Source organism: Triplophysa rosa, linkage group LG21, assembly GCF_024868665.1.
Source record: "Triplophysa rosa linkage group LG21, Trosa_1v2, whole genome shotgun sequence".
Taxonomy (NCBI): Eukaryota; Metazoa; Chordata; class Actinopteri; order Cypriniformes; family Nemacheilidae; genus Triplophysa; species Triplophysa rosa.
The window spans coordinates 5,878,444-5,906,028 of NC_079910.1; the positions used below are offsets into that span (position 1 = coordinate 5,878,444).

The following is a 27,585-nucleotide window of genomic DNA, read 5'->3' on the forward strand; positions in this document are numbered from 1 at the left end:
AGGGTTCTTAATCCCTTATTGGACAATTCTCCCAGACAAGCATGCCCACACGTCAACCAGCGAGAGAGAGAGAAAGAGCACGGCCATCAATGTGCTTCGTTCATTACGGAAGTTCAGCTATGTCACGCAGTAAGTGAAACCGAGTCTGTGTTTTGTTGGCAATCGGCGGGTACATTATGTAAACAACACAAACTTATAGTGAATCAACAGTTATGCAGGGATAATGCGATGATGTCATAGCCTGTAAATTAGATGTATGGCGTAACGCCACTTCCTTCCATTGTAATGAACTAAGCATAAACGTCTGACGATGGGCTCTGACATTAGGGCTGCTCGATTATGACAAAAATCGTAATCCCGATTATTTTGGCCAATATTGAGATCCCGATTATTTAACACGATTACTCATTAACTTTTTTTTTTTTAACTTGGCTTTTAAACTGTGAATTCAACTGAAAAATAAATGTAAAGAAATAGCACAGCTGAACCGCTGTAAAAGAAAAGGGTGCACTGTGGATTTATACCACAAGAAAAGAGAGGATCCTTGCGAAATGGAATGCGGCACAATAATCGTTTTACCTTGATTATTTTGTTTTTGTAATTGCTGAAGGCCAAAATTGACGATTACGATTAATTTTCGATTAATTGCACAGCCCTATCTAACATGTTACGCAAAAGCGTCAGCATGTCACGCAAAAGCGTTACCTTCATACAGAAGGTATCATCAGTAGAGCCAGAGTCTGCGCAGTAGTGAGCACGAACTGGAGCGCTGTATCAATACTGCCCATATTCCCTGATGACTCAATCGCAAATGAAGAAATCATGTTACCACACCCCTTTTTATAACATCTTATAACTAAATAAAACCAAACTTATTCAAAAAATGAACACTTAGTTTTTATCACGTTGATATGTCCAACTAAAATAACAGAAAAAACATCTTTGGAAAAAAATATTTGAAGTGTAATTGGATTTTATTGTTTGGCTCCTGTCGCAACTCTTTTCATGGAGATGGCGAGTTTCCGACCTGTACTGCAGGCAGCCACCAGGGGGCAATCAAAGAGCCCGCAGCTTCACTTTTCAGGACGTGTGAGGCACCCCTGCCCTGGATAATGTCTTGTGTGCGCTTTAGTTCCGATAACTGCACTGCACGCCTTCAGGAGGTCAACTTTTTTCAGAAATAATCGTATAGCTGTATCTGTCTTTTATAAATGTGATCAAACTAAATACTCTTCGAAGATATGAATTATGCCATACTACTCTATAGGTAGGCTATACTCAAGATTAATATGAGATTGGAAAAAAAAATGTGTGTTACCTCCGCATTAAAATTATACTAAAACGTATATGGCATTAATCAAATGTATGTTACACAAACATTTTAGTGATGCACTTGCATCAATGTAATTTACATGTTTCAATAGCATTAAGATGTGACTGTACAGGGACGTGCACAGACATTTTGAGGGGCATGGGCTCAAGTGGAAAAAAGGGCACTTCTCATATTTGTTTTAATTTTTTCCAAACAAAATGTTAAATATATTAAAATAAATATTTTTTGAAATCCCTCACACTCACCCAATTGTTTCATTTTCCAATAATGGTCTTCTGTAGAATTCACAAATTTTATCACAAGAACAGACAACAACATGAAATTAAGCCACATTGTGTATGTTTTCTATGCTAAAGTTTCAAGTATATATTTAGGATAAATGACTGCAAAAGGGAAAATTACATATTTTCACTAATAATTTGTTTATTTTGCACACGCCAATAAACTGTTGGTGTCCCAATAACACCAAAATAATTAAAACAATGACCTTCACATTAAACTGAAAAAGGCAGTTGGTGCTAATTTGTTATTTTACAGGGAAAAAACCTGCAAAAATAATTAAAACACACTGCAAAAAATGATTGACAAAATACAAAAATACAGCTTCTTAACTAATTATTATTATTATTATTAATATTATTACACACAGCAAAATTGCCAGTGTTAAAAAGGGTCAAATTAACTCTCACAGTGTTTATATACTCCACACTTTGAGTGTGTGGATTATATATACACTGTGAGTGTTAATTTGACCTTTTTAACACTGGCGATTTTACTGTGCACTTACTGTACCACACACGCGCACACACACACTGATGGTGACAAGAACTTTGTTTCACATTTGAGGTAGGGCAGTTTAGATCTATCAGCATACACAACATATAAAATGGATAGTTATTAGATGAGGAGTCCAACATCAGACTTATCAAGTTATTGTTTAAGGCAGGACACTTAATGTACTGTTCAATTTTGAGATGTTGGTCTATTTTGCTTTCATGTCTTCTTTTGCTCTAATCTAATGGAAAGGACATTTCCAAAATACACATAAAGTTGTTTGTTTTAAGCCTTCTATACCCTTGTCTGTTTGCTTCTGTAGATTGCTTCTAAATTATCCAAAACAAGCTGCATATACGTATATCTGCATATGTAAACATAACATTTTAAGGGAAAAGACTCTTCATGTAAGTCATATTAACTAATAACTGGTGGTATGCTTCAGTTATTTTGTTTATCCTGTTCATCTGAATTGCCTGACAAATGTATGCAAGTTAGCACATTTTAATTACTTAATGCCTGGTTGAGGCGATTCTGATGACGTTATTAATTTGACTGTATTCAGCTGTCGTTTCTCCATCAAGCTAGCATGTATGCCAATGATATAGCTACTGCCTCAGCCTTAGCGAAACTTTAGCTATTAGCTTACTCATTAGCTCATAAGTGATGGATGTTAGCAAAACAATATTTGCAGTTTGTCTTTTGGATAATTAGGTGTGAATTCGAAAGCACATGTGGCTAGTCTGTTCATCAGCACTCACCTCCACACCAAGACAAACGCTACTGGAAAGGAGGGAGGTCTTCACTTCTGCAGCTCTCTGCCTGATGTGCCAAACGTGCTACACGCACAGCTGTGCTGCGCGTGCGCGCTATGTGCGGCTGCGCGCTTGCGTGGAGGCGCGGATGGTAGAAAGGCATCGGAACTCTCAACATTTCCCAACCTGACCTGACATTTTCTAATGGTTTGCCAGGGAAAGCCGTGCGCAAATAGAAACACATACGCACATACATATATGTATAACTCACTTGGTGGTGGTGGTGTGTAAGATGCACTCGTAAGACACATTCAGATATTTGTAAGTTCCAGGACAAGGATCAGTGAAAACTGCTATTCCGCACAACAATGGAACAATTCTGCTTTCCATCACATCTGTGAAAAAATACAAAGTACATCAAAGAATATCAAAATAGATAAAATACTCATTAGCTTTTAATGATGTTTAGTGTTCTTACTGGTGGTCAGCACACTTAGGGATGTGCTCTGAGTGCACTGAACATTTGAGAGCTGGTGAGCTGGTCTTCCAGTAGAGCAGGTTGTTCGGTCGTTCGCCCATAATTGGCAGAAAGCACCTTAATGGTTCCCTGTGCTAGTGATAAAATTAATGTATTTATCATTAATATATAGATTAGAGGAAAAAGTCTTGAGAATTCTGTAAAGCATAACGACTGCATTAAAACATGAGAACAAACCACAGGTGAGATTGACAGTTAGTCCCTCACAGGTGATGAGGTCTACTGCTTTGACACCTACAGAGAAAAACAGATATTTATACACATTTATACTGGAACATTAAAGTTACATTCAATTCCATTATTCATTCATTCATTCATGTGAATTGTGTAGTTTTACGACGGTGACAATAAAACCAGTCGACTTACCACATGGCTGGCAATATGTAGCACAACACTGAAAAAATAAAACAAAAGAGTAATAAGTGTTATAGAATGAAGCACAATTCTAAATAATCGAACATATCTACAGTGCAATAAGAGTTTTCTGTTTGTAAAACAGATCATTAGACTGTACAAGTGAGAAAGCTCAGCCCTCGATTTGCAGCATGATTGAATGTGCAGCAGATGAACAGATGGATGAAGCTTTCTGATGAGAAGACTGTTCCTGACTCCTCTTTAGAGGCAAAACTCTGCAACCAGATTATATGACACATCTGAAAACTAAAAACATTTCGGTTATTATTTTAAAGGCTGTTTTGGATTGGGTGGGACTCATTTTTATTTATGTATGGAACTACCTTATTTGACAAGTGTTAATTCTTCGTGGACAATTAAGAATATCGTTTATGGTTTAATTTTTTAACTTGTTAACCGTTTAATGTGGACTCTAAATTAAACAGGTAACAAAGTTCTAGCAAAAAACTATTGTTGCAAATTTTAAGAACATTATATATGTTAGAAGTGCTAACAGTTAACACATTGGAAGCAATTAATAAAAAATGGGAAAAAATGAAAATTTNTCCATTAATAAAAAAATCCCAGAAAAAGGGCACATTCTCTAAAGGAAGAAAAAGGGCCTGGGCTCAAGCCCCAAAGCACCCCCCTCTGCACGTGCCTGTGACTGTATGAAGGGGAGAATTTACATGCATTAAGGTTTTGTTGACAGGTGTGTGAAGTGAAACAGTGAGAGAAAAGGAAACAAAGCGGACAGGTCAAAATTAGGGACGTAACTATTCACTATAACGAGGCGATACACGATACGATTCATTCCAGATTTTATTTGTACAAATGAGTCGAGACACAATTAGAAATGAACAACTGCCCTTATATTATTTCTTCAGGCCACTGTCGCTATATCAGGACATATTTAAGGTTGGCGGAATGAAACTGTTCTGGCAAACTCTCTCCCGTCCATGCAGCCTTGATGGACATAGGGAGCGCAGCATACATGTCCCCCCCCACCTGGGGAACCAGAACAGTTCCTGATCATAACAGGATTAAATTAAAAGATCCGACAGATACAGGCAGATAAGGGAGATTGGGGTGGAGGTGGGTTTTAGTGCAGCAAAGCAGCTGATAAGGAGCAAAGAAAGCAATTAAATAGGAGCAGTCTGTGTGTGTTGTATGACTATTGGTTAACTTGATTAGCTGCACCTGATGTGATCGCTGATGCAAGCTGACTCACGTGACCTGCCAGAACTAACGCTACGCTTGATTTCAACTGCGAAAATTGACATTTAACTGATCAAATGTGAGCTATTTAGTTGTTAACTTCAAATGGTTGCTTATAAAATTGCCTATATCCACATAGTTTAGTAATTAACTGTTATATAACTTGAAAAGTTGGCAATAAAAACATCACAATCAATTGCAGACATGACTATAATGCACTGAGTTTGAGTCGGGATTTTCCAAACAAATGGCCGAACGTTGCCCAACCTAGAATGTTGAAAGAAACAAAGCGCGGCCAGAGAAAATCAAGGGACAGGTGTCCTTTAAAAACTGACAGCGAGACATTAAACACACAAAGAATAAAAAGTCTGAATTTCGTGAGCAATTTGTTGAATGGGAATAAGCTGAAATATTAGACAGACAAAACCTTGGACTCCGGAACAAAACAAAAAGGCTGCCAGGTTTTATCCTACATGGTGGAAAAAAATAATTAGACCAATAAACCTACAACGAACAATATATAAAGTTACATTAAGGATACTTTTATACATGATTATCTCCTAAATGATGTTTATGCCATTAAATGGTGCAAAAAAATGTTTTTCACAAGACCAAACAGATAGCGTTTTGATTTAAAGTGACCCATTATTTAACAGACCAAAGATGAAGTGTTTGCATTCAAGTTATTTATTGAAAAGACAGTTGATATGACAGAACAAACCTTAGACCAGGTCCAAAATACAACAATAGACTGCGCAAAACCATAAAGGAATATTCAGATTCTGCATAAATGATTCACAATGGTTGAAAGTAATGAGTAGAAATCTGCCTTTACATCGTTAAGTGCATTAAAATCACTTGTGAAATTTTTCAATCTCACAGAAAACAGATTTCCCTCCAGCTCAATAGACTTATGGAAATAGAGATGTGGATGTGCCGGGTTTATCCTACATTGTGAAAAACAAAATAGGAAAACCATTATACAATATTAGACGAACTTGAAATGTTATAAAACTACATTAGGAAGCCTCGTCACAAGCTTACATTTTTTTTTATTCAACATTAAAAACAAACTCGATGTCAGTCATCATATCATGAAGTCATGTCTATGCCATTAAATCATAACCACAGTGACTGCAAAGAGGGGCAGAAGATACTGACATGCATGTCAAAAAATACTCACATGGTTATTCACAACTGTAAGACACCTCCAAATACTTATGGATGTGAGGGCACCGATCAATGAAATTCGAATTTGAAGCACGTAAGTGACAATTTTTCTTTCCATTACACCTATAGAAATACAAAAAGCTGAAATTACTTGGTTCACTTTAAAAATGATTGCATTGGTTTATGCAATCATTTTTTGTGTATGCATGTTTTGTATTGCACAGCAGTTATACCGGAGTTGCAGGGTCATGGTCTCAGAGGAGATGCATATGGAGGACATGACTTTAGGATTAGGGTAAGAGCAGGTCACCGTATCTCTCCTCCCATAATTAGCAAAGTGAATGTAAAGTTGGCGACGCCTCTCTAAAAAAAACCCCCACACATTGAGTATTAGCATGCCCCTGATAGGCTACTGGTAGATCATATTTAAGCTGTTATTCATATGCTGCGTTTCACTTTGATAATAAAAAGCATTAAGAAAATGAGAAATCAATCTTACCACATGTAATGGTCCTGCTTTTATCTTGACAGATTATAATTGATTCTAGATAATAGTGGAGAAAACAAAATATTAGTCAGTTATAGATAAACTACATTAACCAAGACTATAAAATATAAGACTAATAGTAAATAATTTACTTGGGACACAGGTGTAAGACACAATCAGATATTTGTAAGTTCCTACACATGGATCACCAAAAACTGCGTTGTTCACAGAAATGGAGCAATCTGGTTTTCCATCACATCTATTAACACAGAATTAAAGCATTCACTAATTAGATCAACAACGTCTCTTAACAATGTCCCTTAACCGTGTAGTGTTCTTACTGAGTGGTCACCACACTTAGGGATGTGCTCTGAGTGCACTGAACATTTGAGAGCTGGTGAGCTGGTCTTCCAGTAGAGCAGGTTGTTCGGTCGGTTCGCCCATAGTTGGCAGAAAGCACCTTAATGGTTCCCTGTGCTGATGAAAAATGGTGTCATGTTTGTTAAACAAAAAATAAATTTCAAAGTTTGAATAAAACCTTTATATAGTCCATTGATAATTTTTTCCAGAGAACTCACCACAGCTGAGATGGGCAGTTCCTGATTCACAGGTAACCAGATTTGTTGTTGGTGCACCTTCAGAGATGAAAAGCTTGTTACGAGTTGTGATGCTACAGTGTTACATTTATTACTTCACTAAATTCCTGCTTTCTTGAGCACAATTTTATTATCCAAAACTTAAAATAGTGGGTTTATTATTTTCCATAATTATAATTAATTATTTTCCAATTAAATTTTATTCATTCATGAAGCTAAATGCTTTGATAGGTACGCATTGTGTTCAGACAAACAAATCAGATGAGAAACTTCCTCCCGGCTCCACATTTTTTAAATATTTATTTGTTATCTGGTTACTTTTGTAGCACAAATGACTTTAAGCAAATGTCACCAAACAATGACTCCCGAGCAAAATTGGATATGCACGCAATTTGTAATATACACCTACATCATAGATCAACTACAAGTCATGAAAATAACTCACTTGGTGGTGGTGGGGGTGTCGTTGGTGGTAAGATGCACTCGTAAGACACATCAGGTATTTGTAAGTTCCTACGGACATGGGTACAAAAACTGTTGTTCCGCACAGAAATGGAACATCTGGTCTTTCCATCACATCTAGTTAAAATCAATGTATCTATGAAAATCAAATTATGTTACATCTGCATTCTTTAATTTTTCATGGAGCTGTAGTTGTTCTTACCGTAGTGGTCAGCACACTTATGGGATGTGCTTCTGGAGTGACAACTGAACATTTGAGAGTTGGTTGGACTGGTCTTTCCAGTAGAGCAGGTTTGTCGCGTCCGTACGCCCATAGTTGGCAGAAAGCACCTTAATGGGTTCCCGTGTGTCTGATGCAAAAATGGGCAACATTGTTTGTTAGCCCAAAAAAAGAATATATAAGACAAGTATTGAAAACTTTAACTACCAGATACATCATGTCCTGGACGTATGTTGTGAATACAGAGGAACTCACCACAGGTGAGATGGGCAGTTCCTGATTACAGGTAACCAGATTTGTTGGTGCACCTTAGAGATGAAAAGTTTGTTACGACGTTGTGATGCTACAGTGTTATATTTATTACTTCACTAAATTCCTGCTATTCTTGAGCACAATTTTATTATCCAAAACTTAAAATAGTGGGTTATTTTATTACCATTTATTAATTATTTTCAAATTAAATTCTATTCATTCATGAAGCTAACACGATGCTTTGAAGCTTAGTGAATAACTGCATTTATGTGTTCGACAAACAATCAGATGAGAAACTTCCTCCCGCTCCCATTTTTTTATATTACTTATGTGATCTGGTTACTTTTGTACAAAAGATCTTTGGTACAAATGTCACCAAACAATGACTCCCGAGCAAAATTGGATATCACGCAATTTGTAATTCCCTTTCATAGTGTAGTTCAATCTAGATGTCAGTGAATAACTCACTTGGTGGTGGTGGGGGTGTCGTTGGTGGTAAGATGCACTCGTAAGACACATACAGGTATTTGTAAGTTCCAGGACAAGGGATCAGTGAAAACTGTTTTCCGCACAACAATGGAACACATTCTGCTTTCCATCACATCTGTGATAAAAATACTATGCAAATATTTGTTTACATTAATGGCATTCAGTTTTTAATTTTTATAGCCTTTATTGTTCTTACTGTGTGGTCAGCACACTTAGGGATGTGCTCTGAGTGCACTGAACATTTGAGAGTTGTGCAGCTGGGTCTTCCAGTAGAGCAGGTTGTTGCTGTCCGTTTCGCCCATAATTGGCAGAAAGCACATTAATGGTTCCCTGGCTGGTGAAAAATGGGGTCATATGCTTATGTTTGTTAGACAGAAAAAAATTATTCGAGTAAGACAGTGAAATAACAGATTTTAAATAAAAACCTGTTAATATAGTCTGGTATGTTGATAATACAGGAGAACTCACCACAGGTGAGACTGGCAGTTCCTGTTGACAGGTAACCAGATTTGTTGGTGCACCTTTAGAGATGAAAAGTTTGTTAGGCGTTGTGATGCTACAGTGTTATATTTATTACTTCACTAAATTCCTGCATTCTTGAGCACAATTTTATCACCCAAAACTTAAATACTGGGCTTATTTTAATCTACCATTTAAATTATTTTCAAATTAAACTATTCATTCATGAAGCTAAAGGCACTGATGTCTTTATATCAAGCTTTAACGTGAATATAAATGCTTTGATATGTACACTTTGATGTGTTCGGACAAACAAGTCAGATGAGAAACTTCCTCCCAGCTCCGCATTTTTTTATATTACTTATGTGATCTGGTTACTTTTGCATAAAAAGTCATTTGTGCTACAAATGTCACCAAACAATGACTCCCGAGCAAAATGGTGTGCATATATATATGCAATTTGTAATTTTTATGAGTTGTAGTTCAATCTATGACATGTCATGTATAACTCATTGTTGGGGGGTGGGCGTTGTGTGGGTGGTGGTGGTAAGATGCACTCGTAAGACACATCAGGTATTTGTAAGTTCCAGGACAAGGTTCAGTGAAAGCTGCATTCCCCACAACTATGGAACATCTGCTTTCCACACATCTGTGATAAAAACGAATCCAAATGTAAAAAAATAATTTGACTTGATATTTAATATTTTTTAGTCTTTATTGACGTTTAGTGTTCTTACTGTGTGGTCAGCACACTTGATCCGGTGCACTGACATGCTGGTGACTGTCCAGTAAGAGGTTGTTGCCACGCCTATTGAGAAACACTAATCCCTCTGTGAAAATGCACTATTTGTTAAAAAAAATGAGAGAGGAAGATTCAAGTTGATAACTATAGTCTGTTGATCAGTTCAACTCCCTAATGGCACGTTCAAGACCGATTTTGTTGGTGTTAGAGTGAGCTTGTCTTCAATTATGCTTTTACTAGCACACCATAAATGTTTTCTCCATAAATTATTTCCATTTTTTCTTAATAGGCTGAGTTACAAGCTTTTGAATAAATGCATCAGTTGAATTCAACAACAGTTAGAATTCTTGGCTCACATCATTTTTAATACTTTTTCTGGTTCCTTGGTGAAAGCAAATATGTAAACAACTACAATACGATGCATGCTTATATGATTTGAATTTATGAGTTGTATCATTTAGATATATAAACTTGGTGGTGGTGTAAATGACGAAGCACATTGGATTGTAAGTCCAGGTTCAGTAAGCGAATTCAAAATGACAATTGCCCATCAACTGTAAAATGATACAAATGAAAAATATACTTTAATTATTATATTTATCTAACGATGTTTAGTTGGACAACTGATGTGCGAGTGCATCTAGATGACTGGTTTCAGTGGCGGGCTGTGTAGCCTTATTGGAAAGCACTTAAGGTCGTGAGAAAAGTGATACATGTACACAAAAACGAGAAGCAGAAAGCAAGGAAATGATCAGCTAATAGTTCAGAGACACCACAGCTGGGCAGTTCCTGATTGACAGGTAACCAGATTTGTTGGTGCACCTTTAGAGATGAAAAGTTTGTTAGGCGTTGTGATGCTACAGTGTTATATTTATTACTTCACTAAATTCCTGCATTCTTGAGCACAATTTTATCACCCAAAACTTAAATACTGGGCTTATTTTAATCTACCATTTAAATTATTTTCAAATTAAACTATTCATTCATGAAGCTAAAGGCACTGATGTCTTTATATCAAGCTTTAACGTGAATATAAATGCTTTGATATGTACACTTTGATGTGTTCGGACAAACAAGTCAGATGAGAAACTTCCTCCCAGCTCCGCATTTTTTTATATTACTTATGTGATCTGGTTACTTTTGCATAAAAAGTCATTTGTGCTACAAATGTCACCAAACAATGACTCCCGAGCAAAATTGGATATACACGCAATTTGTAATTTTTCATGAGTTGTAGTTCAATCTATGATGTAGGTGTATAACTCACTTGTTGGTGGTGGGGGTGTCGTTGGTGGCGGTGTCGTTGGTGGTGGGGGTGTCGGTGGTGGTAAGATGCACTCGTAAGACACAATCAGGTATTTGTACAGCTTCCTGACGATGGTTCACCAGAAGCTGCGTTGTGCACAGTATGGAAGCAATCTCGTTCTCCACTACACCTATTTATAACAGTTAAAGTATTCACTATTTAGATAACAATGTTGCTGAACTTATTATCCCTTACACCGTGTAGTGACGTTGTGTGTTCTTACCGTGTGGTCAGCACAACTTAGGGATGTGCTCTGAGTGCACTGAACATTTGAGAGTTGACCTGCACTGCTTTCTCCAGCAGAGCAGGTTGTGGCGGTCGGTTCGCCCATAGTCTGGCAGAAAAGCACATTAATGGTTCCCTGTCTCTGGTGAAAAATGGGGTCTTACTTATGTTTTGTTAGACAAAAAAAAACATTTGAGTTGAGTGAAATAAACAATTTAAAAATAAAACCGTTAAATAGTCGGTATGTTGATAATACAGAGAACTCACCACAGCTGAGATGGGCAGTTCCTGATTGACAGGTAACCAGATTTGTTGGTGCACCTTTAGAGATGAAAAGTTTGTTAGGCGTTGTGATGCTACAGTGTTATATTTATTACTTCACTAAATTCCTGCATTCTTGAGCACAATTTTATCACCCAAAACTTAAATACTGGGCTTATTTTAATCTACCATTTAAATTATTTTCAAATTAAACTATTCATTCATGAAGCTAAAGGCACTGATGTCTTTATATCAAGCTTTAACGTGAATATAAATGCTTTGATATGTACACTTTGATGTGTTCGGACAAACAAGTCAGATGAGAAACTTCCTCCCAGCTCCGCATTTTGTTATCTGGTTACATTTGTAGCGCTAATGAGGACTTTTTATGCAAATATGTCACCAAACAATGACTACCAAGCAAAACTGGAAATGTATGCATTAAGTATGAATTATGCAATTTTTATTTTTATGAGTTGTAGTTCAATTTATGACATAGCATCATGTATAACTCACTTGGTGGTGGTGGTAAGATGCACTCGTAAGACACATTCAGGTATTTGTAAGTTCCAGGACAAGGGTCAGTGAAAGCTGCATTCCCCACAACTATGGAACAATTCTGCTTTCCATCACATCTGTGATAAAAAACGAATACCAAATGTAAATAAAATAACTTTACTTAATAGTTTAATATTTTTTAGGTTTTTATTGACGTTTATTGTTCTTACTGAGTGGTCAGCACACTTAGGGATGTGCTCTGAGTGCACTGAACATTTGAGAGCTGGTGAGCTGGTCTTCCAGTAGAGCAGGTTGTTCTGTCCGTACGCCCATAATTGGCAGAAAGCACCTTAATGGTTCCCTGGCCTGGTGAAAAATAGTGACATACTTATGTTTGTTACACAAAAAAAAAAAAATGAGAAAGACAGAGAAGAATGCAATTTCAAAGTTTGAATAAAACCCTTATATAGTCTGTTGATCAAGTTTTTTCCAGAGAACTCACCACAGCTGAGATGGGCAGTTTCTGATTCACAGGTAACCAGATTTGTTGTTGGTGCACCTTCAGAGATGAAAAGCTTGTTACGAGTTGTGATGCAATTTAATGCTTTTTATTACTTTTTGGAGCACAATTTTACTATCCAAAACTTAACAAATTCTGGGTTTATTTAATCTCCCATTAAAATTATTTTCCAATTCAATTTTATTCATTCATGAAGCTAAAGGCACTGGATGTCTTTATATCAAGCTTTAATGTGAATATAAATGCTTTGATATGCATGTTTTGATGAGTTCCGACAAACAAATCAGTTGAGAAACTTCTTCCTGGCTCCACATCATTTTTTAATATTACTTTTGTTATCTGGTTACCTTATGGTGCAACTTTTTATGCAAATATGTCACCAAAAAACAACTACCAAGTAAAACTGGAAATGCATGCATTAAGTATGAATTATGTATTAATTTTTATGAGTTGTAGTTCAATTTATGATGTAGGTGTATAAACTCACTTGGTGTTGGTAGGTGGTGTAAGATGCACTCGTAAGACACATTCAGGGTATTTGTAAGTTTCCAGGAACAAGGTTTCAGTGAAAACTGAATTCCCGCACAACAATGGAACAGCTCAGCTTTCCATCAACATCTGTTATGAAAAAATGAATAGAGAATGCAAGACCAGTATACCAATACAAGTATTGTCATAGCTTAATTAATAATTTACTGATCGTTTATTGACGTTTATTGTTCTTACCGAGTGGGTCCACCACACTTAGGGATGTTGCTCTGAGTGCACTGAACATTTGAAGAGCTGGTTGAGCTGGTCTTCCAGTTAGAGCAGGTTGCGTTTGTTGGTTCGACCATATTTGGCAGAAAGCACATTCAATGGTCCCTGTGGAGAAAAATGTTGTCATACATTGTTTGTTACACAAAAAAAATTGAGAAAGACAGTGAAGAATGCTTTTCCAAGTTTGAATAAAACCCTTATATAGTCTGTTGATCAAGTTTTTTTTCCAGAGAACTCACCACAGCTGAGATGGGCAGTTTCTGATTCACAGGTAACCAGATTTGTTATTGGTGCACCTTGAGTCAGAGATGAAAAGCTTGTTAGGAGTTGTGATGCAATTTCTTGCTTTTTATTACTTTTTGGAGCACACCCTAAAATTTACTTGCCTTCATGCCATACAAGTACAGTACAGACGGTTTCACTGGACGCATGCGCTAGCCCGAAGTTAATTTCAGGGCTGTTTGGTTATAATGTAACTTTTATAATTAATTTGAATATTAATTAATTGTAATATCTTATTGTATATTCATTGCATCAAATTAAAACTACTCAACAGTTGTTGATTCTTTGCGGAAGTTGGAAAAGGTACAAAAGCTGTCACTTGGACAGGAAAATGTCCTAATGTACCCATTTAGGTACCAATATGTACCTTTGAGGTGCTAATATGCACAAGGCGCAAAGATCTACTTTTATAATAATGTACGTTTCTTTCTGACAGCAGTTTTAAAATATGTTTTGACTTTCCTTTAGTTTAGTTTAACTTTGTCCACCAAATCTAGACAGGCCTGAAACCTTTAGCCCTGGTTTCACAAACAAGGCTTAAGACTAGTCCCAGACTAAAATGAATTGAGCTGTCCCAACTGAAAATAACTTACCCTGAAATATCTTAAAATATGCCAGTGCCATTGTTTTGTCTCAAGATGCACATCAGTAATGGTTTTTTTCTCAGGCATTATAATAAAAGCAACCTAAATTAACTGAGGCATAGTCCTGGCTTAGGCTAAGCCTTGTCTAGGAAACCGGGCCTTAGTGTAGTTCGTCTTTACTGTAAAATTGTGTGGTAGGTTTCGTTTCACATTTTCCTCATGTGCAGTTCTAGGCTTTTATTCTTAAATGGGGCTTAGCTCTCAGTAAAATGTCTTACATAAATCACACATGACCCATTAAATAACTGTTCCGAAATGGAAATGTCACATTTTGGAAACAACATAAGGGTGAGTATAGTCTCATGTCACACACCCACGAACCGTTGGCTAAACGTCTGATGCATAAGGTACTCTTTTCTGGAAACACTTCAGCACGTTCGAAGTCGTCATCTGATTGGTCGAATGTCACAGGATTTCCGGGAGACGTGCGTGTCGCGTTCTTTAACGGTCCGACAGGAAACACGAAGCCGTCTGATCTTTGTAGTAAGCTGTCGTTTTTACAACGGTTGCTAAAGGAATTCATCACGATCGACTAAACGCTTAATTCTTAAAATGTATGAGAGGTTCATGGCATAAACTTAATTATTTTGTTGCTGTTAACTTGACACGTTTGTGAATGTCCATGCGAGACTAGGGTGAGTATAATAATGTCAGGATACTGTTTTAGTTTATTGAACTATGAGCATACCAGCCAGCATCATTACATCTCTACGCAAAGAAATTGCACCTGAATCTTGTTCACTTTTCAAGCAACACCACAAATAATTAACAGTTTCTTTAAAAGGAACATAATTCACAGATAAAAGGGAGGAGCTTTTCACAGCTAAAATTCTGGGATCTATTTTGCAATACAAGTTAGTGTCACCTTTTCAACATGCACACTATGAAAGTAAAAAAAGATTTTTGACCATGGCTTTAGTTAGAGATGTCATACAAACAAAGCATGGAATAGACACTTTTGTTGTAGTTGTATATTTATTTTTAAAAGTGGACAACGAAAGTTAAACGAAATGGGCAATTAATTAGTGAATTACTGGCAACTGTTTTTAAATTTCTTAAACCGGTATGGGTGCAGCCTAACATTTCAGCTGTGGCGCAGGGGGTTACTTTGTGTCCAGGGGTGTGCTCAGGATTTTATACATGAGGTGACAAGAGCACAATCCAGTACCTCAGAGATGACGTATTTTTGTAGGCTAACCCAGAAGCGCCGCGCTGGTTCCCTCGACCGAAAGCCTATGTATTTTACCAATAGACTTTTGGAAAACTGCAATAAATAAGCTCTGTGATTAACAAAGGTTTATGATGTTTACACGTTTTGTCCATCAAGATTATCTTTACAAGTTGACACTACATTTATTACTTTTGAAGCCAAAATACAATCGGCAGGAGTAAAAAGCTACTACACTTAAGGTCGCTCTATATCAACGACACCAAGGCTCCTACAACTCTTTCAAACTTTATTTAAATGTGTTCCCTGGTAATAACTCAGTGAATGAATTCGCATCTACGTTTTATGAGCTTTGTGCCATGTTGCATTATTTGTTACTCCGGTTGATTTCGAAGTTATTGGTTTAATTATGTCACTTGTTGTGCGTAGCAAGAGTCTCATTTCTACGCGATGGCAGGTGCACCCCAGCAAACACAAAACGTTCTCCTAATGTTAGTTTTTGGTTCCCTTTTGGGGAACCAAAAGAAGAACGTTCTTTTCAGGGTTTTTTGCAACCAGAAAATAACGTTCCCAGAACGTTGCAGGCTGTTTTTTTTTAAAGAACCAGGAAATAACTAGGAAATAACGTTCGCTGATGGTTATTTTTTGCTACCAGAAAATAACGTTCCCTGGTGGTCATTTTTTTTAATAGTAAAAATAGTCAAAACTGGTAAACATCAGTGACATGTACAAAACGGAAATTAGGATCACATTAACACGTTATACTGACCAAATTAAATTAATAAATGTGCCCTTTAATGGCTGAAAATAATAGTTAAGCTAAATGAAAATACAATCATAAACGTGTATTTCTTGTTACTGCATGTGTGTGCGCTGGAGCGGTCTCCTCTGCCGTCATTTAAACATTAACAGTCATTTCGTTTTACCTCACTCACGAACACATTAGTTAATTGGTTGATTAATTTTATTTTTTATTTAAAAACGTACAGATTTGTGTAAACTTATATTTTCGTGATTTTTCGATTGATTTGACACCTAAATCAACAAACCATGATGTAGCCTAAGGACTGAAACTCAGGGCTTTTGATTGTTATATCTAAAAACGGAGCAGCGCTATACTTCTGTGGCGAGTCAAGACTTGTTAGCCTGAAGACAATTAAATGTTTCTTCTTATCAATCTGCTTTAATTCATGTATATTGGGTTGAAGTCATTGGTTATTTTATTTAAATATTTATAATGTCTGATGCTGAGGTTCATGGTGTGGTTTTATTAGAAACGGTATACTGTGCGGTTTAAAGCGAAAATTACTTCAGTAATGAAAAAGGATCAGGCTAATAGAATAATCTAATGCGTTGATTTCATCCTCCACATTGTGTGGGATGATGTATTTTAATTAGAGTCGATTAGCGATGGATAAAAACACAGCATGCATGGATGTACTCATAACTGACGTGTAGTGAGGCCAAACGGACCCGAGAAAAATATTTTAGGCTAACGTTCTGAGAACGTTTCTGGTTCCCAGAATTTTTTTATGGTTTGTTTTTGATCATCTTTACGGAAATAAAACGTTAGTTTCATGGTTTCCCTAATATTAGTTTTTGGTTCCCAGAACGTTGGGAACCATGACTAACGGTCCATTTCCGGAAAGAAAACTTTCCTGGAGAACTAAAAACGAACCTTAGAAAATAACGTTATGGAAACCAAAAATTGTTAGCTGGGACAATATTCTGTTTTTTTATAAATTACGAAAAGATGATAAAGAAGAAAACGATTAGACTGCTAAAGATAACGATTGCACTGCATATGACTTCTTGTAGTGTCGAAAGACTTTTCTAAACATAAACTTTTCTCACCCACGAACACTCCACCTTGTCACGTTAAAGGAAAGCCAATGGTTTGACTGGTAGCCACCGAGCTGTCACTGTCGTTCTTAATTCTGGTTACCCGCTCTGCCTCTTTTGTATGCTTCTCTTCAGAGGTTTGTCCAATTCGCCCATAGGAGCCCTGAGAAGTGGACAAAGTGCATTGAAGTGCACGAAGCGTGACTACTACGCAAATCTCATGAAGCGGTTAAATAAGTTTTGTCCGTGTGTGAAGACGCTGCAGACAGTCGTGCAGCGCAAATACGTGATCTGAAGTTAACTTCAGAAGCAAACTTCAGCCGATTTCCCTTGTGCAGGGAGTAGACAGCAGTGAACACTGTGTAGGGACCATCTCAATGGGACCACAGTTAATTCATGGCGCGCTCTTCTAACGAGCTGGTGATTTAAATCAGGTGTGTTAAACCCTCTGCGTTAAACAAGAGAGACGCAAAATATGCAGATAGCAGTCGGCTTCACACAATATGCTTTTGTTCCTGTAATTTACACATTGATAAATATCTACATACTACATCAACAATGTTTTGCTAATAGCAGTAAATGAATGATCATGACAGAAAGACATTACTGTACTGGATTTTAACTGTGAGCAGCTTGCAGCTGAAGTGGTTCAACCAGAGGAATCATTATTAAATTATTTATAATTTATCGGTTATAATCGGCCTAAATTTTATTTTCAGCCGATATCGATAACATTAAAAATGACCATTTATCGGCCGATAACAATATGGCCGATAATTTATCGTGCTTCCCTAATACATATACATAATGTACCCCTCATTTTCAGACAGGCCCTTCAAAAATAAAGTTCTGGCTATGCCACTAATTAGAATAGGCTATTAGCAAATAATAATTTTGAGCCAAAGTAACGCTCTCTGTAAACCTAATCCAAAATTGTTTGTACATTACATTAGGACCCAAGTCGTGACTGTATGGTCAGTGTTGGGGTGGCAACTGAGGCGGCAAAGCTCATTATGGTGCCGCCCCTCTGGACATGCCAATGTTTGTGTCTTAGCATTTTAACTGACAAGGACTTATCAAACAACACACATGGAACAGACCAAATATAAAGTGTTTGCATTTAAAAGCAATTTATTTGAACAGACATAACTGATTATATTAGGACAGAACACAAATCAGACCCCCCAAAAAGAGACCAAAAAAGGAACTAACATGAGACTAATCACTCTTGTAATAAAAATCAAAAGGACATTTTTTATAATATTCAGATATTACTTAGTTTTATTTAATTATTAAATCTAATGAAGAAAACAGATGGAAATAATAAAACAGAAGATTCTTTCCATTCAATAAGAGGTCACTGCAATTGAGATGTGAAGATCTGTACATTGCCAGGTTTATCCTACAAATGGAACATGGAAAAACATTATGCAATATTAGACAATAAACTTTAATCAAGATTGTATAACACTGGAAGAATGCTTATCGTGAATTATGTAATGCCATGCTTACAATTATTGTTCAGATTTTAAACATACTTCATTCGTCATTATATCTCATCATGAAGTGATATCTATGACATTAAATCATATCCATCAAGTTGATAGAAGATACTAAAAATACTTACATCGTTATTCACAACTGTAAGACACCTCCAAATATTTATGGATGCGAGGGCACCGATCATTGAAATTAGAATTTGAAGCATGTAGTTGACAATGTTTCTTTCCATTACACCTACAGAAATAAAAAAACAGTTGCTGGGACTCTGCTGGTTCACTTCATTATTAATTCATTCCTTTACAAAAGCTTTAAATAAAAATAATAGTGGAATAGTATTGCAACAGCATTCTTTTGTATGTGTGTTATATTACTTGTTTTGCAGGTTCCTGGTCTCAGAGGAGATGCACATGGTGGACATGGCTTTAGGATCCCGGCATGGGCAGGTCACCTTATCTCTCCTCCCATAGTTAGCAAAGTGAATGTGAAGTCTGCGACGTCCCTCTATAACAACACAAAAACACCTTAGACATATTGAGTATTAGAATGCCCATGGCAGGCCTGACACAGGTTGGTCACATTTACGTTGTTATAAATGTATATGTGTCACATGTTAATTAAGCAAATAAAAAGTAAAGAGAATCAGAAATGAATCTTACCACAGCTAATGGCACTGCTTTTATCTTGACAGATTATAACTGTTTCTGGATTATAATGGAGAAAAGAAAAACATATATAGACCAACAACAAAATTGACCAAGACTTTTGTTATCATAATAGTTACTTACTTCCTTGGGAACAGGTGTAGGACACATTCAGATATTTGTAAGTCCCAACACATGGATCACCAAAAACGTTGTTAGTCGCGGGAATGGAACAATCCTGTTTTCCATCACATCTATTGACACACAGAATTAAAGCATTTAAAAAATGAAATAAACTTCAATGTCCCCTAAATGTCCCTGTTCTTACCGAGTGATCACCACACTTAGGGATGTGTTCTGAGTGCACTGAACATTTGAGAGCTGGTGAGCTGGTCTTCCAGTAGAGCAGGTTGTTCGGTCGGTTCGCCCATAATTGGCAGAAAGCACCTTAATGCTTCCATTTGCTAGTGAAAAATAGTGACATGCTTGTGTTTGCTAAATATTAATATAGTAATTTTGTTTTAAATAACATACTTGTTAGAGTATCAATGCATACTGTACGTTCAATTTTCTACCTTTTTTCTAACTGTGCTAAAATGGTTTTAGAATAATGCAATACAAGAAAAAAACAAAGAACTCACCACAGCTGAGGCGGGCAGTGTCTGATTCACAGGTAACCAGATTATTTGCACCTTGAGTGAGAGATGAAAAGCTTGTTAGGAGGAGTGATGCTAGAGTGTTACATTCACTGCATTTCTTGACTAAATGCTTTTACATTACACTTCTTGAAGCACAAATCCAATATTCAAAACTCTTAAAGGAATACTCGTTTCGTTTTACATGAAACTACCACAAAAAATAATTTCCATTTGAATATGAAGCTGTAGAATATGGCTCTGGGTGGCTTTCGATCATGAGAGCTGAACCATGAGCTTTGGATCTAGAATAGAATAGAATAGAATGAGCTTTATTGGCCAAGTATGTTTCCACATACGAGGAATTTGTTATAGTGACAGAAGCTCCACAGTGCAACAGAAAGACAGTAACAGGACAGAACACAGATGATAAAAAATAATAATAATAATAATAATAATATAGAAATAGGCAATGTACAAAACAGCAAAAACACAATATACAATATAGACAATTATGTATGTACAGGTCTGATATGTGCAAATTTGGTGAATAAATAATGTAAAATAGAGTTGTGTGTTCCGCGTTTAATGTCAAGTGTTCATAAGATGGATTGCCTGAGGGAAGAAACTGTTCCTGTGTCTGGTCGTTCTGGTGGGTTGGATCTACCGGGTCATCATCTTCAGCACGGGTGGATTGTGCACATGAACACAGGCACCTCAGGATGGCTATTATACTGAAACAACACTCTTGAAAATAAAGGTGCTTAAAAGGTTCTTCACAAACCATTTTTGGTTCCACAAAGAACCAGTCAAAGGTTTTCTCAGAAAGGTTCTTTGGATGTTAAAGGTTCTTTATGGAACCAATTAAACAAAAAAGGCTCTTCTATGGCATCGTAAAGCACCTTTATTTTTAAGAGTGTATCTAAATACCTCATATGCTTTAATGCGTTCTCAAAAAAATCAGCTGTGAAACGTCTTCCTGGATCCACATGCATATGTTAACATTAATCACCACATATTCTGGTTCCTTTCTTTTGCACAGACACCTCGGAATTATGACATTTCATGCTAAAATCAGATATGCGTGTAATATGTAACATTATTTTTGATAAGTTGCATAGTTTAATCTATGATGTAGGTGATGTAACTCACTTGGTGGTGGTGGTGGTGGTGGTGGTGGTAAGATGCACTCGTAAGACACATTCAGATATTTGTAAGTTCCAGGACAAGGATCAGTGAAAACTGTATTCCGCACAACAATGGAACAATTCTGCTTTCCATCACATCTGTGAGAGAAAATACAAAGTACATGCAAAGAATATCAAAATGATAGAAATACTGGCATTAGCTCTTTAATGATGTTTAGTGTTCTTACTGTGTGGTCAGCACACTTAGGGATGTGCTCTGAGTGCACTGAACATTTGAGAGCTGGTGAGCTGGTCTTCCAGTAGAGCAGGTTGTTCGGTCTGTTCGCCCATAATTGGCAGAAAGCACCTTAATGGTTCCCTGTGCTAGTGATAAAATTAATGTATTTATCATTAATATATAATTAGATGGAAGAAGTCTTGAGAATTCTGTAAAGCATACGACTGCAGTAAAACATGGAGAACAAACCACAGGTGAGATTGACAGTTAGTCCCTCACAGGTGATGAGGTCTACTGCTTTGACACCTACAGAGAAAAACAGATATTTATACACATTTAAACTACAAAGTTACATTTACATTACATTAATTTACATAAAAAATGTGTACAATTGTCATATAATACCAGTTCTTACCGTGAAGGCATAGTATCACCAACACTGAAAAATTTAATAATGACAAAAATACTTTATCAGATTATCAATAAACATGAGACTTACAGCTGAACCACATTTCAACATGAAATAAATTAATTTTCCATTTTAAATTATCAGACATACAGGTGAGAAAGCTCAGCCCTCGTTGCAGCATGTTGAATGTGCAGACAGATGAACAGATGGATGAAGCTTTCTGATGATGAAGACTGTTCTAAACTGTCCTTATTTATACATCCAAACCTGAAACCAGATTTTGATTTCTAAAGGCAAATTAAGAACATACTGTTATAATTTGAAATGGGTGGAACACATTCTTATATAAAAAGTGAGGATTGTCTTACAGTTAATTATTTCAGTTGCTGTAAACGGTTAATGTAACAAAACTGCAAAAACCTCCTGCAGCCAAGCCTACAAACAAACCTTTTTAGTATTCTCCAGGTGTTGCAAAATGGTTAGGAATGTGAAGTCCTTTGTAAGTATAATAAACATGTACAATGCTAGAAGTGAACTGTAAAAGCATAAAGGAATACTTCACCCAAAAATGAAAATGACCCTATAATTTATTCTCCCTTGTACCATTATGTATATGACTTCCATTCAGCTAAACAAAGAAAGTCATATATACCTAGAATGGCAAGGGTGAGTGAATTATGGGGTCATTTTCATTCTGTAGTGAACTATTCCATTATAGGTCCAATCATGTGTAATTTTTTTGGAGGATCTATCAACAGAAATGCAATAGGCCTATAATATACATAACTATGTCTTCAGATTTGTATAAAGACCTTACATTATGAAGAGTTATGTTTTTATTACCTTAGCATGAGCTATTTCTACACCGCGGGTCCCTTGACATGGGATTCGCCATGTTGTTTCTACAGTAGCCCTTAACGGACAAGCTGCTCTACAGAGAGCATTTTGTAAATACGTTATCACCTAGATGCCACTAAATTGGCTTTATTACCTCTTTACTATAATGTACAATTGTGTGATATGTTGTGGCATTTAACATTTGCATTAGGGGTGGTTCTAGGATTTTATTCTTGGGGTCATGCACCAATTTAAAAGCTAACACTGCACTGATTCACACATGACCCCTTTAATAAATGTTGTGAAAATGGGAAATCTTATAGACTATTATAAAACAACATAAGGGTGGGTAACAAAAATCTTTTTATTTTGGGGTTATATCCTGTAAAGGTTCATAACTATGAAACTGTCATATTTAAATATGAAGAATCTCACTGCATGTCTACCGTAAGGTGAGACAAAAAAACACTAAGCGTGTACAGAACAATCAAAAATACATGTAATTATGTCTTGGAAACAAATAAAAAAAGATGTGGGTACGCCTGTGGATGTATCTATTATTATGGTATTAAGTTAAAGACATAATAAAGGTGTTAACAGCTCCACCTTTCTAACAGGTTGTCTAGCTGGACGAGTTGCACAAGTTTACTTTTATCAAATCAAAAGCGCTTATAATGATTTAATAAATAGTGATTTTATTCTACTATTTCGTCGCCATGGAATTATAAGGTTCTATGTGTGGTCTGAGTAGTTTTGAGATATTGAGCATTAAAGTTTTTGCATTTCATATAGCAAAAATGATATGCGGAACAAATCTCTTTTACAGATGAAACTAAATGTACAATATCAACATTTTCTGAAATTTGTAAATGGTTTTTTTTTTGGAACAGGTCAAACGCAGATAGAACCTTCTGATTCTGAAAAATCACGTTCGGTTTAGAATTATAAGGTTCTATCTGCAAAACATTCATTAAAGCAATACATTTTCAAGCAACACAAACAATTTACTTATAACTTTTGTTAAATTATGAAATGATTGTTTAATAATGTGTAAAAAAAGGTACATGTAGGTTTTTATGACACTTATTTCATATTTTAGGATGCTTTTTTTCTTGTTCAAGTTCAAGTGCGTATTGCAGGTTAGAGACCCCAGAGAGTAAATGGATAGAAAAATAGAAAAGGAATTAGATTATATTTAAAATATAATCATAAATGCGTGTAACACGTTCAAAGTAATGAAGGAAGGAGGCAGGAACAATAACCAAAACTTTAATAACATAAACAAAGCATAAACCAAAGTAAAGACACAAACAACTAAAACACATACAATGTCCAAGCCTGGTCCTCTCTTGTCGTACCTTCCTGTCGCTCGTCCTCTTATGCTTCCGGAGCTCCTCCATGAGAGATGCGAGACCGGTGTAACGCACAGCTGACACTCATTATCACTCGCGCCACCGGCCTTGCGTCGTTCCCTTACGGCTCTCGTCCCGCCTCCCTCGTCACAATGTGCTAATTAGGCTCCTGGGGGCGTATTACAGAGAGTTTCTTATCTGAGGTCTTAAAATATGATACATTAAATTAGGATTTTTCACAAATTCGTATTACAGAAGCAAATCTTAACTTGATTTGGGATTCCAATCCTATCTTACAAAATCGTATCTTATCTCTAGTTAGGAAATCCTAAATTGCACCATCAAGCTCGGCAATACACTTTCAGGTCTGTTTACCAAGCAACCAACATTGCGCAAGCTGCTGATGAGGTAAACAAAATATAAAAAACAAAACCGGCAAGCTTTTCATTTTAGTGCCGCGGAAATAGAAATTTTAAGAAGTTTGGTAGAAAAGGCAAAGCAGATACTATTTGGAAAGTTTTCACCCTCGCTCGCTCACTCACGAAGACAACGACAGGGAGTGGGCAAGAGTTGTCAATAATGTGTCTGCAGTGTCCGGCTTTAACCATACAGCTGAGACTATGAAGAAAAAGTTTACCACCCTTGCAAGTGAAACAAAAAAGAAAGCGGCCCTATAGGCAAGGGAGATGAAGAAAACGGGATGGGGAACAAGCACGCTCCAACGCGAACACAATTCTAAAACGTTACTTATAAGTGCTTTGTCATCAAATTTTAAGAAAGACATATCAATGAACACACAAGGAACAGATCAAGGGCAAAAAGTTTGCATTTGAAAGCTATTTATTGAACAAACAGTTGATTATATTTTGACAGAATAAACCTTAGATCCAGTCCAGGATAAAACAAGACAAATCAAAACCAGTTTCATAGAATATTTTATGGCTTTTAAACTAAATCAAAAGAACAATTTTTAATTTTATAAAATTCAGAAACTTTATATACCTGCTGAATATAAGGTAATAAAACGGCCACAGATTTCGTAGTTTAAGTACTTAAGTGTTACCATACAAAAACATTCAGATTTCACAAAACTGATTTTCAATGATTGAATGTAATGAGTGAAAATGTGCCTTTGTTTAAATTTGTTTATTGCATGTAAATCTCACAAAGATAACAGATGGAATAAAAAATGAAACAGAAGATTTCCTCCCCAGGTCACAGAAATGTTCCTCCCGAATTCATGTTATAACTGTAAATAAATAAAAAATTGGAAAATGTCATAAAATGTTCTTTTTGTTTTTTTGGTGAGGAGCAGCGCTGCTAATTTCGTTACACACAACTAAACAATTATAGTAATGGCATTCAATTTTAGAATTGCTTCTAATGTGTTCCACAGAGTGATGTTTAGAACTCCATGAGGTTGAATAAATTACAAATTTCTTTTGGGGTGAACTCTCCCTTTAATGTCATATTACATGTGACATTTAAGGTAAAATACTCAGAACATATAGTGAGTTATAGACAAGCCACATGAACTTCCAGCCAAAATCTCATCCTTTAATAATAACGAGCATCAGTGTTTGACTTCAGTCATTAAAGGGATAGCTCACCCAAAAATCAACTTTGCGTGATTTTTTTACTCACCCACATGGCGTTAAACATGTTTAGAGAACTTCCATTGTTTTGAAGCTTCGAGAAAAACAAACCAAAATGCTGACTTTAATCAATATACTCTCCTCTGTCTTCTCAGTGTATGGCGCGTGTTCACGAGAGCACTTCTTGGACCGGAGCACTTTGACGCATGTCGATCCGAAGTCGGTATTCTGGTTTGTTTTTTGCACATAAAGCATTCTTGTCGCTTCAAAAAAAAAATTCAACTGAGCCACTATGCATCAACTATCACACAAAGTTGATTTTTGGGTGAACTAGCCCTTTAATTTCACTTTGATTTCAATCTTTGACATGGCCTTACTCAGTCAATATCGAAGATATCATGGTTATATTTATCCAGAATGTACTTTACATCATGTAGGATAATTTTATATGGAAAACAGTCAATCCCAAATAAATGACTAAGTTTTCACAGTTAGGGTCACATTTCAAAGCAGCACATATCAATTGAGAAACAATTAAAACTTTTCTTATGTGTGCAACAATATCTCATCTGTATCAATATACTGTATAATGACATTCTGAATATTTGTTCGGTTTAAAATTTAGGATGAATTAGGTGTAAAACTCACTTGTTGGTATTGGTGGCGGTTGTATTGCTGGTACGACACACTGGTAAGACAGCCTCATGTATTTAGACGTTCCAAAACAAGGGTCAGAGTAAGTCTCATAGGGAATTATTTTACAAAGTGTTGTTCCATCACATCTACGGCACAAAAATAAATACAAATATCAAATAGCAGTTTAATATGACTTAGATCATGAATTATGTTTACTGTTCTTACGTAGTGGCTGCTATATTTAGGGCGTCAGATAAAGCACAGTTAGTGTTATCGGTGTTTCCACTTGCGCAGGTTGTTGTGTCATCTCGCCCATAAAAGACTGAAAGCACTTTAATAGTTGCAACTCCTGCTGATAAATGACATACTTGTTTGCATGTTTTTTTTTCATGGGAATACAGTAAAACCTAAAACTGCATGAATTAAATAAAGGAGAACCAACCACAGCTGAGGAAAGTGGGCTGGTTTTCACATATAGTTAATTCCGTTGCTTTGACACCTAGAGTGATAAACATCGCATTAGAACGCATTTATAAAACAAGGTTACATACTTCCACGCATAGGTCTTGATTTATGCTTCTGTCAGTGGATGCTTTTTTGTTTGTGTTTGCACACACAGTACAATTGACATCAAATCTGTCCTTACCATTGTGGCACAGCAGCACCAACACTGAAAAAAATAGCAGTAAGTAACAAAAAAACTAATTTTACTGTGTTAATAAATCAAATGTCTACATGAAGTCATCAGACTTACAGGTGAGCCCGCTCAACCCTCGTTGCAGCATATTGAATGTGCAGACAGATAAACAGATAGATGAAGCTTTCTGCTGATGAAGACTGTACTGAATTCTCCTTATTTATTGAGGCAAACCTGAAATTATTAACACTTACAAACACAGGCACGTTACACACAAGATAACAAGACACACGTGAATGCAATGATGATAGATGAATCAAGGCAAAGGGTTATGGGAAATGTAGTGTGTGTTGGCAGTGCGGGAGAAGTGGAGAGTGCCCTCTTGTGGAGCATAAGGGCACTCCGGCTGGTGACTGCGACAGGTAGGGCTGGATATCGATTCTGATGTTTCGATTCGATGTCAATGTTTATAGATTTAATACAAATCCTATAGACATTTCTAAAAAAGATCAGTAAATAACACATTACAATGGTGAATTAAAAAATGAAATGAAGAGCCACAAATCTGTATATTAAACTTTA

The 27,585-nt window shown here is 36.3% G+C and overlaps 2 protein-coding genes and 1 long non-coding RNA gene across 3 annotated transcripts; all 3 read right to left on the reverse strand.

The window, feature by feature from the left end:
* Nucleotides 1-3,149: 3,149 nt before the first annotated feature.
* LOC130545297 (uncharacterized) lies at nucleotides 3,150-7,302 on the reverse strand. Its single transcript, XR_008961630.1, has 3 exons — nucleotides 7,247-7,302; nucleotides 7,010-7,145; nucleotides 3,150-3,257 (listed from the first exon to the last, which is right to left on the reverse strand). It is a non-coding gene; the product is annotated as an uncharacterized LOC130545297 (long non-coding RNA).
* Nucleotides 7,303-18,499: 11,197 nt separating this feature from the next.
* On the reverse strand, nucleotides 18,500-22,049 carry LOC130545319 (L-rhamnose-binding lectin CSL2-like). The gene is made up of 12 exons (XM_057319756.1): nucleotides 22,037-22,049; nucleotides 21,953-21,976; nucleotides 21,787-21,843; nucleotides 21,548-21,683; nucleotides 21,325-21,458; nucleotides 20,179-20,229; nucleotides 19,866-20,001; nucleotides 19,682-19,791; nucleotides 19,553-19,597; nucleotides 19,268-19,397; nucleotides 19,021-19,130; nucleotides 18,500-18,795 (listed from the first exon to the last, which is right to left on the reverse strand). The coding sequence occupies exons 1-11, from the start codon at nucleotides 22,047-22,049 to the stop codon at nucleotides 19,025-19,027; spliced, it is 942 nt and encodes a 313-aa protein (XP_057175739.1). The 3' UTR covers nucleotides 18,500-18,795; nucleotides 19,021-19,024.
* Nucleotides 22,050-25,028: 2,979 nt separating this feature from the next.
* On the reverse strand, nucleotides 25,029-27,222 carry LOC130545543 (L-rhamnose-binding lectin CSL1-like). The gene is made up of 6 exons (XM_057320104.1): nucleotides 27,121-27,222; nucleotides 27,013-27,036; nucleotides 26,809-26,865; nucleotides 26,592-26,715; nucleotides 26,379-26,512; nucleotides 25,029-25,384 (listed from the first exon to the last, which is right to left on the reverse strand). Exons 1-6 carry the CDS (start codon nucleotides 27,149-27,151, stop codon nucleotides 25,374-25,376), a joined length of 381 nt encoding a protein of 126 aa, XP_057176087.1. The 5' UTR covers nucleotides 27,152-27,222; the 3' UTR covers nucleotides 25,029-25,373.
* Nucleotides 27,223-27,585: the final 363 nt, after the last annotated feature.